The 11,070-nt window shown below is 51.1% G+C and overlaps 1 protein-coding gene across 2 annotated transcripts; it reads right to left on the bottom strand.

Moving 5' to 3' along the window:
* Positions 1 to 292: 292 nt before the first annotated feature.
* KPNA7 (karyopherin subunit alpha 7) lies at positions 293 to 10,401 on the bottom strand. 2 transcript variants are annotated; one of them, XM_030001745.2, is made up of 11 exons: positions 10,220 to 10,401; positions 8,790 to 8,898; positions 7,969 to 8,106; positions 7,328 to 7,413; positions 5,577 to 5,845; positions 4,983 to 5,065; positions 3,542 to 3,805; positions 2,942 to 3,175; positions 2,417 to 2,599; positions 1,577 to 1,726; positions 293 to 505 (listed from the first exon to the last, which is right to left on the bottom strand). In XM_030001745.2, the coding sequence occupies exons 2-11, from the start codon at positions 8,853 to 8,855 to the stop codon at positions 425 to 427; spliced, it is 1,554 nt and encodes a 517-aa protein (XP_029857605.1). In that variant the 5' UTR covers positions 8,856 to 8,898; positions 10,220 to 10,401; the 3' UTR covers positions 293 to 424. The 2 variants fall into 2 exon arrangements, with proteins under 2 accessions (XP_029857605.1, XP_029857607.1); XM_030001747.2 differs by having other exon boundaries at positions 10,287 to 10,401.
* Positions 10,402 to 11,070: the final 669 nt, after the last annotated feature.

Here is an 11,070-nt window from a genome sequence, read left to right as displayed (position 1 = left end):
TCACCTGCAGAAGGGTGGAAACACCTTTTGAATAGCTTTTCAGAGCTGCTCCAGCCACTCCAAGTCAAGCCTAGAAGTTTCAGCACAAGCACCAAGACCAACTGAATTTGGTGGTAACAGCCTGCTCTCCAGCAGCTTAATGCAGTTAGGGAGTTTCTGGCTGTGCTTTCCACCCAGAAAACATGACCAGGAGCTCCAAAACACTTCTGCAGGGCCTTAAGACACTATGGAAAAATGTCTATACTACTTGCAACAGCAGCTTATGAGGAGGGGAAAAAAAAAAGGGTAGAAGTACAAAGCCAGAAGTGCAATTTATTGACAAGTTTCAAAAGTAAAAAGACTCAGCATGTTTGCTCCTCTTGGTTTAGATGTCTGAGCTCTACCAAGACACCTCCACCCACCAGAGCTGTGTAGTGCTTCATCTTCAGAAGTTGAAGTCTTGCTTCTCCACTGAGAAATCATATAGTCCATCTTGGCCAGTCCCAGGCTGCAGATCTGGATTTTCCTAGGAGGTTGATAGCCATCAGTTAAACATTCTGCATCTTAATAAACCTAAGCTTTTTGCACCAGCATTTGCCTGAAGCTTTTTTACAGCAGCTTACCATTTTATTCTTGTTTTAAAAAACTCTGCTGCTGTAACAAGCTGTTAAGATCAGCTTGACTCTAACAGGACCCTTGGAGACCAGATCAGATCCTCTTGTTCTTTACAGCACACTGAAGCTGCAGCATCCCTGCATCTCACACACAAAAAGCAGCCAAGACTACAGGCTCAGACACCAGAGGCAGAAGAAAAGAGCAGCTGGAGTGGCAAAACTCACTCAAATTAAATAGCCTGCTTGGAACAGCAACAAGCCAGGACTGCTTTGGAGAGACATTCCCCCAGCATCCAGCCCCTCAGGCAGGTGCCGGTGTGTAGGAGAGCATCCTCCACACCCTTTCACAGGGACATCCTACAGACCCTGTTCTGGGCAAAGGACTACGACAGACATTTGCTCCCTGCTGCTGCAGTTCACATCTAGACTGAGCCACGGCTCCGAGATCTGCCAAACTGCTAAGCCTCTTCCCTGATGTTTCCCCATCTGTAAGACTAAGGCTAGGACCAAGCATGGAATCTGTGACAGTCATGGGACTTTTGCAACTGCTAGCTGATGTCCTATCCTCTTTTTCCGTAAGTTCATTAGCATGAGAAGGGTCAAGTAATCCAAATGCAACCTGAGCACGGTTATCAGCTGAGTAGGAGGCTTCCATTCATAGTGACAAGCTAGCTCAGCTCCAAAGGAGGAAACTTCTCCACATTTGGTATTCATATCAGCAACTGCAGTAACTCCAGCTGATGCCAGTTTAAATTCCAGCAGCAAGATGCTATCAAGGCATCCATATCTGTTGTGCAACTCATCAGCTGACAGCTCAGAGCTTTTACAGACCTTTAAAAGCAACTGGAACAAGCTGCAAGGACTACTCTAGTCATGTAGAGGTCTCTTCCAATAGCCTATTTCAGCACCCTTAAAGTCTGTGCTTCATTCCAGTGTGCAATAGCTTCATGTTTTCAGAGGAGAAACAGCAAGAGCTCACATACCTCACCAGAAAAGTATTTCTCTATGATATTCAGCGCAGCTTGGTAGACCATGTTGTTTTCATGAGTCTGCAAGGCTTCAATTTTCTCCAGACCATCAAACTCTTCCACCAGCAGACACAGCTTTTCTGTCTCTCCCAGCTTCTCAGCTGCCTGTACCATCAGATAACCAAGCAGGAAAATACAACCTTACATCAGTAACAGGTCTGAGAAGGTCTTTACTGTAAGACCCTGATCTACAAGTCAAAGGACCACAGTCCTTACCTGATCCCAGGGATATGACTACTATGTATGTGAAACATCAGTCCCTGCTGGGATTACTGCACAGTGGCTTGACTGCCAACCAAACAAGCTAGCCAAACCCTACTCAGTCACATCCACACACTGAGAAGGAGCAGGTGTGACCTGCCACCCAGAATTTCATTTGCAAAAGCCATTTCACTGGTTCAAAGGTGCTACAAGAAACAGGCTTTCAAGCAAGAGGCACATATACATCAGCTGGCAGGGAGCCAAGCTGAAATGCCCCCAGGACCACTTGATTTCTCTGCAGCTGCATTTCTGCAAGACCTTCACCTCTGTCCAGCTCAGGGCTCAACACATAACCTCTTTTCCTTTCCAGAAGGAGACTAAAGTCACAGAAGGGGAAGACAAACACTTTGGGAACTTAATCTTGTCAGGCCCTTTGGACAACCCAAGAGTGTTCAAGAACAAGTTAGACAACATGAAGTCTACCTCTTACTCCTGCAAGATCATCAGCTGCTGTTCTAACCACACAATGTAAGCATTCAGCTCATACCTTGCTGCTCTTTTGGAGAAAGAATGCCAAGAGATGGGAGATCTTACCAGGAAGAGATTTGAAATGGTGTCCAGGATGACCAGGATAGTTTTGCTGTCTTTGGCCAAGAGCAGGTTGAGCAGAGGTTTGAGGACCCCAGACTGGACCAGCTCCACCACCTGCTCCACAGTACCTCCTGTCGTGAAGTTGGCCACTGCCCACACAGCCTCCTTCTGAGCTTTGAAGTCCCCCTGGAAGAACAGCACAGTGAAGGCACTCCCAAGCTTTAGCATCCCTCCGAGATCAGTGTGAGGTGAGGATAGCTATTTCCCTTGTATTCAGTTTGGGCTGACCCACCTTCCCCAGCACTGAGTGATGGGTGGACACCTGGCAGAGCTGCCAAGAGCAGCTCCAAGCCATGCTTTCACACAGGTGTACTCACAAGTCTGAGTGCCCAGGCTCTCAACAGCCTTGAAGCAGATTGCTCAGGTGGGCACACGCTGAGTGCTTCACAAGTGAGGCATCGTGGACCTCATGAACCTCAGCATTGCTTCTGCAGCAGCTGGATGTGCAGCTCCGCACCCATCCCTTACCTTATCAAGCAGTTCCACCAGAGGTGGCAATAACCCACAGGTGATAAGTTGCTGGATCTGCCGGCAAGGACCTGCTGCAATGTTACTGAGCGTCCACGCGGCTTCCTTCTGTATAGTTGGCTTTGCATGTCGCAGGAGACTGGGCAGGACAGCCAAGACACCAGCATCGATAGCTGCCTGGGTCTGCTCATCAGTCCCTGTGACTACATTCCCAATGGCACGGAGAGCTGGAGTCTAGACAGAGATTAAAAGGAGACGAGGAGAATCCTTACCTCAAGGGATACATGCCAGAAAGTCCAGTGAGATCCCTCACTAAATGTTTGATCCTTCAAATAAGGAAAGCATTGTGGGTGATTACTGTTGTATTTACAGATCTATTGTCCTCCTATTTTGCTCTAAGCCGCTTTACAGTCTCCATCCAGTCTGCCAGCCACAGCAAGCTGGAACAGAGCTGTGGCTTGACCAACAACCAAGTAGTACTGCCATCTGAGGAGACAGCAGACCACACTGGCCACTTATAGTAAGGACACATGCCTTCTCTCTCTTCAGATGTTCCTCCATGAAGGGACCAGAGGCTGGAGATTGCTGATTGTTTCTTACCATAACGATCAATTCTGGGCTGGCCATGAGTTCCACTAGCCTTGGGAGAATCCCTGTATCCACCACAATTTGGATGCGATCATTGGAGCCATCTGTCAGATAGGAAATGGCCCAGCAGGAGTCAGAAATTATTTCCTTGTCCTCATGTTCCATGAGGCAGGTGAGGACTGGCAGCATCTTCTTCACCGCATGCAGGCAAGGGTAGGGGTTCTTGTTCCTACAGAGGTTTGACAGTGTCCATGTGATGTTCCTCAGGAATCCAACCTGAAACACAAGGGAGGTGTAAGACTCTCACTACAGTAACAAGTGAGGAAGAGGTAGCACCCTGGTCCCTACAGCTCAGAGATGTTATCCAGTAGCCAGAAGCTGAAGAAGGGACACAAAACAGGTGACTAAAACAGTAGATTCACCCTCTCCCTCCCTCCCCAATACTAAGTTCCAATAACTTCAGCTCTAGTGGTGTGACAAGCTACTATGACTAACAAAGGTGCCAAACAGCTTACTTGCTGGGTCCCTGGGACAAGTTACAGAGCATTCTTCAGACACAATCAGGAATTTGTTTTTTAATACTAGCATTATTAAATATTAGCAGCTCATTGTTCTAGAGTACGGCCCCTCAAGGATTTGATTAAGTTGCATCATTCAGACAGTTCATCCCAGTAAGGATGCTCCCAGGAGAGCAGTGGAGCTACATCGAAAGCATTGGAGCTACCAAGGTGTGTGTATATGAACTGGTGCTTTGTCATATTTCTTCCACATGGCTCCCTAAGAGGAGGCAAGGGTGAGCTGGGCTAGGAACAGAGCAGCAAGAAAAGTTGATTTTTTTAAAAACATCTTGCAATGTAAACTTACAGAAGGCCTAGAGGGTGTTTTCTTAATGCTAGCCTGAAAGGCCCTAGTTATGCCTAAAGGCTACAGCTTCCACCACACCCAGGGATGGGAAATCTGGAGGCATTGGTACTGCTGTTACAGCCTGGGAGCTTCTCAGTCCACCTTATGCTTCTCTGAGAAGGTCCTTCTCCCCCAGAGACCAAGAAAGCAGTGGGGCAGGCAACATTGCAGAAGGGCAGAGATAAGCCACAAACCCAACAGTTTAGAGCTACGCAAAAAGCAGCAGGAAGAAGCTTGAAGGGCAAGTTCAGCCCTTCCACATGCATATGCAAGTCTACCTTGCACCAGTTTCATCTTATTCCCAGCTTGAGATGGCCAAAGCTGGATAGGAAAGCTAAGACTAGAAGACATCACATTGACTTGAAGACTGTCTGCTTGGCATCCCCAGCTTTGTATATAGCTGAGAGGCAGGGTCATTAAAAGCAGTTAGGACAGGGTCTCATTCAATTATACAAACAGCTTGTGGTTTATAAGGCAGATGAGAGACCACCATTCACCCATTAGCCAAGTGATTAAGAGCTGTTAAGTCAAGAAAATGAAGGTTATTTACTGGAGTCACAGGTGACACCAGAGCCAGCAAGGGAGGAATCGCATTGCAATTGATAAGAGCATCCCTGTACAGAGGACCATCACCTGTAGAGATGAAAAAGGGTTGTTTATTGCATCTGCCCACATCACAAGACAGTCAATATCAAATAGCAATCAGACCTGCAGGCACAGGCCAGGGCTGGGTGTCTGGGCTCACTCACCAGCCACACACCATTAAGTATTTTCAGGTGGGGAGGATTTCCCAGGTAGTCTGGGGTGCCACCATGGCTAGCTTGTGGCAGGCTAACCAGACATGACCCATTCTGTTCTCCCTACCGACAATACTAGTGGGTTAGACCATCCCAGCAGGATGGAGTATTGCACTTGGCTTTGGCCAAAATCCTCTTGCAGAACCAACACAGGGTCTCAAAGGCTGCCAGGCCACACGAAGGGACTGAAGGGTTAAGGGTTTCAATAGGGGCAGCATCTTGGAGACAAAACTGCAGGGAGACATGGCTATCTTGAGGAACACCAATATTTTTTAGCTCCCCAGCACTGGCTTGGGCAGTGACCCCTCCGCACATCCCTAAGCCCAAGCCTGGAGACCTCTGCTTACCTGCAACATTGCCCAGTGCCCACACAGCCTGCTCGCTGATGTGCATGTGCGGGGAGGACAGGAGGGAGATGAAGGCTGGGATGGCACCTCCTTCCACCACCGCCCTGGTGTGGTCAGAGGTGCCAGAGGCAATGTTAGTCAGTGCCCAGGCTGCTTCGAACTGCAAAGGAGCATTGTCAGCATGGGTCAGGAATTCAACCAGCCTGGGGATGATCCCCAGCTCGATGATCTGATTGATAGGAGGGTCCTTCTGCCTGGACAGCATTCTTCTGCAAGAGAGGACGGCACACAGTCTGCCATGAGAAGCCATGTGGTGCCATGACAGACCGTAATCCTGTGGCCACGTACAAGGCTGTGTGTGGCCTGCGAGGGAAGCAGCTCCTGTTAAGAGATGCTTGTTCAGCATCCCATGTCACCAAACCCTCTGGCAGAGGAGTTGCCATAGAGGCTTCTGCAGGAGACACATCTAAGAAGATGCTGAAGCAACAGCAGTGTGTGTTAGAGTGCAATACTTCACACATCCTTTTGGGACCATGACAGCATTATTCCGTGCTCCCCACCTTGCAGGGGTTTGAGACAGTGAAAAAAAAAATCAATACCTGCAATTTGTTCCCTTACAGCCTGCAAGCCTGCCTCTGCTGCTCCCCAGCCCAGGAGCACTGGCCAGCCCCACACAGACCAGACCTCACATTTTAAGTGATTTTCCACAGATTGCTTTTCCAGCTGAAAACCAGAATCAGCAACTCCCTGCTGCTGTTCTTCCTCACACCAGCACAGAATCATGTGGAGCTGCCAGGGAGATGGGATCAGGGCATTGATCAAGTCAAAGAAAGCCAGAAAAAGAAATGTTTTCAGCCAGATCTGCTTTCCAGCCTGGTTCATGAGTGCTGGCAGAGGTTAGCAGGGAGGTGTGAACCCACAGCTCAGAGCTGCATTAGTGCTGCCACTGGTACCCCACTATGGCTCGGTGGGCTCTCAGGGCACCCTGGGTGCAGGCAGGCTTGGTTTGGGCAGGCAGAAAGCCAGCTCTGTGCTGCGCAGCAGATTAGGGCATTAGTCATGACATGCCCCTTTAGGAAGGGTCTGCTCTGGCCAGCCCCCCAGTTAGCACCTTGGGAGGAAAGCTTGTGATCTGCTCACCATGAGCAGACACCCTCACAGCCGTTGGGAGCAGTGCTGGTCCCCCAGCACGGGGGCAGAGCACTGATGTGGCAGGTCAAGCCAGCCAAGGACGCACCAGCAGCAATGCTGTTGCTCTCCTGGACCCTCAGGAGACATCCCTGCTGCCAGCTGGGTGATGATGGCACCCTGTGATCCCTCCTACCCCCCCAAGGTGGGGACAGCCTTGCTCAGCTTTGACCCTTACAGAGCCAGGCTCCCCAGCCCTTGTCCTGCCCAAGCCTTTGGCACTTGATTTCTTGTAGGAACTGACACGATCCCTGCCCCAGCACAGGGACAGCGAGGGGGGCAGCTCCAGGGACCACAGCCAAACCCTTGGTTAGGTCCAACAACCACACAGGTCCCTGCCACAGGCACTGCCCAGGACCATGACAGAGCCAAGCAAGGCATACAGGGCACAAAACCAGGCACCAGCTGAGATTCCTCAGGGCAGTTCAGGTTACCAGGCTCCTTCCCCCTTCATCATCTCTTCAGAGAGCAATTCTAACAGGAAGAAATGCCTTCTGCCAACAGGACCCACCACAGCTCCATCAGCCACCTCCCTCCCAGCACAGAGCAGCCGGGCAGCATACCTGGTGGCCTGCGTAGCCTGCAGCTGCAGCTCAGTGTTGCTCCCATTCACAGCTTCAGCGATTTCCTCCAAGGACAGCTGAATAATCTGTGTCACAGGGAATGATTCAGAGTCAGATGGCAAGCCAGGACTCCCTCCAGTTTAATCTCTGCAGTCAATCAGCTGTCTAGACCCGAGTCAGTCACCACTTCATATCTAAGCAATGTCTATTCTTTATGCAATGCAGTTTCGAGATGAGGCAGAGGAAGAGAATCCACAAAAGCCTTCAAGGCAACTAATCCTTATAATCAAGCACAGAAAGAGTCACTGACACACCGTAATGGGCCTACAAACTCAGTAATTACCCCTCGCTGCACAGGGAGCCAGACAAGGAGCTTTGCCAGCTCCCAGCTAGCTGCAGCACCAGCCAGTTCTACCTGCCATCGAGGGAAGCCACATGGGACATCATCTCCATGCAAAGCAACACCGAAAAAGTCTAGGCAGTCTAAAACACTCCCCAGCACTGGGCATGGTGATCAGGAACAGCACTGGCTATTTAACCCAGGTCACCTGAGCCGGACTTGGTAGTGGTCCAAGTAGATGATACCTACTGCACAAGCTGCAGCACTGATCCTGCCCAGGTGCAGAGCACCCAGCACTCACCTCACTTCTTTTGTCTTCTACTGGAGAGACACTCTCATCCATCAAACTGAATGAAATACTCCTGCGCTTGAGGATCTGCTCATCCTTCTTGGCCTTTCGCAGCTCAATGTTCACCTCCACTCTCTGCCTCCGCAGGGCCTGGAGGGGAGAAGGACACCATCCCACCGGTGTCTGCATCACCCCATTCCCCCAAGGAGCTCATCTCTGCAACCCTCTGCCCCAATTTCCCTACATGAGGAGTGCAGAGAACCAGCAACTGCTCTCATGCAGCTCCTTGCTATGGCCTGGAGGGTTATGTAGGAGATGGGACAGAGTAAAGCCTCTCACTTCATGCCTCCCAAGAACATGGGCTGCTGGATGAACCAGCAACCAGTGGGTGTTTTTAGAAGTAGATTTGCTGAACCTGAAAGGCAAACCCTCATCTCCTCCACTGGTTTAAAGCAAGCTGACAGATCCCATGGTCTGACATCCCATACCAGCCCCCTCTCCGCCAGGATAACTGCTGCTGAGAGCTCAGCAGCCTGGGGCTGAACCATCTCCTTTCCCCAGCACATTCACTGGTGCAGCTCAGTCACCCACCCAAAACTCACGTCCCCCTTGCCTGTGCCACCACACTCCTCACCACATCTGAAGAGCTAAGTGACCATCCCTGCTGGCAGAGCCACCCTCCCACCCCCATTTCCTACCCTGTACAAGTAGATTTGGGGACAATTGCCCTTCAGAAGCCTTCACATCAGCTCCTGCCAACAGGCAAAGACACAGTGGGCTCTGCCATCGTCCCAAGAGGATGGCACAGGCGGGTGGTGGAGGTGGGTACTTACAGCTGCATCCTTGCCCTTGTTCTTGAACTTCCTCATCCGCTCACTGTGCTCATTCACAACTGGCATCTTGGCGGGTTTGAGAGAAGTGCCAGCTGAAAGCCTTTACGTGCTTTTGGGGTTCAGAACAGAGCAGGGTCAGGTCACAACCACACCAGCAACATCCACCCCCATCCACAGAGGGGTCCCCCACTCCCACCAATAGCCTGTGCCACACATTTTCTCCCCCACCTCCCCAGCACAGGAGATGCTGGGGGTCCCCTGCCCTGAGCAGAGCTCAGCAGGATCCTCACACACTGCAGCTGAGCTACTGAAATAAATGCAAGCACAAACTACCACTCCATACCAGGCTACAAAATTTACAGCTGCTGCTGTAATCCCAGGAGGGAGCTGGACACACCACTTCTCATTGTTATAGTAACACCACCTTCCTCCTGGTCTGGTCCCAGGGCTTTTAGTTTTACTTGGACACAGAGCCCAAGCCTGGCAAGGCCTCTTGCCTCCAAAAGGATCAGCTTAAGATCTGATTTAAGGACAAGTAGCCACATCCAAGCCTACCCTCTCACCCCACCATGCAGCTCAGCTTGGCTTCCTACACCAGGGTCCCCCCACTAGGAAAGACACAAGGTCACATACGGTGGCACAAAGTGACCAAGTTCAACTAAGCAAAGAGTTCTCCTGGAAACCCAGCTACTAGTAAGGACTGCCAGGTGAAAAACATTAAATAGGGACAGGTAAAACCATTTCTAAAATTCTTCTAGTGAGAGAGCCACAGACATACCCACAAATAAGACCAAGAGCAGGCCTTCAGACAGTTTTTGTCAGAAAAAGCAAGGCTTCCACCCAGCAGAAGCAGTGGTGTTTTCAGAGCAGCCAGACACCACCAAGGGCCTCCCAAAGCCAGGCTGTGCATAAACACACAGGTGCTACATCTTCACCTTCCCTCCAGGCTTACAGCCAACACCTGGGGCTCAGAGCAGCCTCCAAGAACTCCCCTTACTTCATCTTTCCAAGTTTAAGGGTTTGGTTTTTTTTCTTTTATCTTTTCTCCATATTTCCTGCCCCAGGAACCAAGGCTAGATACCAGCAGCATCAGCTCTTTACCCCACCACAGCAGCCAGCCACCGAGCCACAGACATCCCCCAGCTCCTGGAGGGACCAGGATGAGCCACCTCTCAGCTCAAGCCAATTACACCCCATAGCCTTAAACCCAATAGTCAAACTTCAAGAACTGCTTCAGCCTCCCTTCCTCTGTTTTCCCCTCCAACAGAGGAGAACAGTAACCCCCCAAAAGGCCTCTTCTTTGGGGGGAACTTCCCCCACCCTGACACCAGCCAAGCAGGAGACCGAGCAGAGTCCAACCAGCAGCCCCATACTCATCATAGGACGGAAGAAAACAACCCAACACCCCAAAGATAAAGAAAGCCACTTACCCCAGCTCTCTCTCATACCCCATCACCCTCAGACTGCCTCTTTTATTGCCCCCATGGAGCCACATACCCCCCGGTTCTCCCCCAGGATTGGCTCTTCCCAGGACAGCCTCCCCGTTATCTCCAGCTGCTCCTTTGCCATGGCCACCTGGATGTACCTGGAGGAGGATGGATGGTGATGCCTTCCCTCCTCCATACTTTTACGCTTTGCCCATTTTGGCCTTGTCTGTGGCCAGACCCTTCATGGGAGACGCCAGCCTGCACCCATGCAATATCTTGCGACGCAGGGGACAATCCGGGTGCTGTCTCCCCATCGCTGTGCGGGTCAGGGGGAGTGCAGGGGACGGGCGGTCTGGGGATGCCCCTTTTTTGTCCAGGTAGCTGGAAGGTCCTTGTGAGCGGTGATGCAAGCCAGGAGAGCAGCCGCCTGCGGTTAGCGGGGACCAGGACTATGGAGCCAGGTGGTAGCTGGGGGGAATCGGCCGCAAAGAGCTTGCAAGTGGGCTAAGACAGGATTAAAAAACTTGGAGCCGCAGCAGGCGCTGAGCTGCTGGCTGGCACAGGCGGGAGCCCGGCAGGGCTGTGGCAGGAGGTAGCATAGAGAGAAACCCAGCAGGAACCTATTATCTTCGTAAGTCCTTTAGATTTTGGCCAGGAGCTGCTGGGCAGCTCTTATCACGCTACATTATGTGCCTATCACAGTCTCCATCAGCTTTAGTCAAGAAATTGTTTGCTTTTGCGGTGCCCTAACACCAGTTACACGCTGATGCTCGGGCTGCTTGCACAGCTTGTCCTCCTGCCTGTGCCACCGCTGTGGCCAACAGGGCTAACAAAAATAACCCTCAAAATAACCA

The sequence above is a fragment of the Aquila chrysaetos genome, chromosome 25 (genome assembly GCF_900496995.4).
Source record: "Aquila chrysaetos chrysaetos chromosome 25, bAquChr1.4, whole genome shotgun sequence".
NCBI classification, from domain to species: domain Eukaryota; kingdom Metazoa; phylum Chordata; class Aves; order Accipitriformes; family Accipitridae; genus Aquila; species Aquila chrysaetos.
The sequence above is the reverse complement of the archived record's forward strand: the minus strand, read 5'-3'. Positions and strand labels throughout refer to the sequence as shown.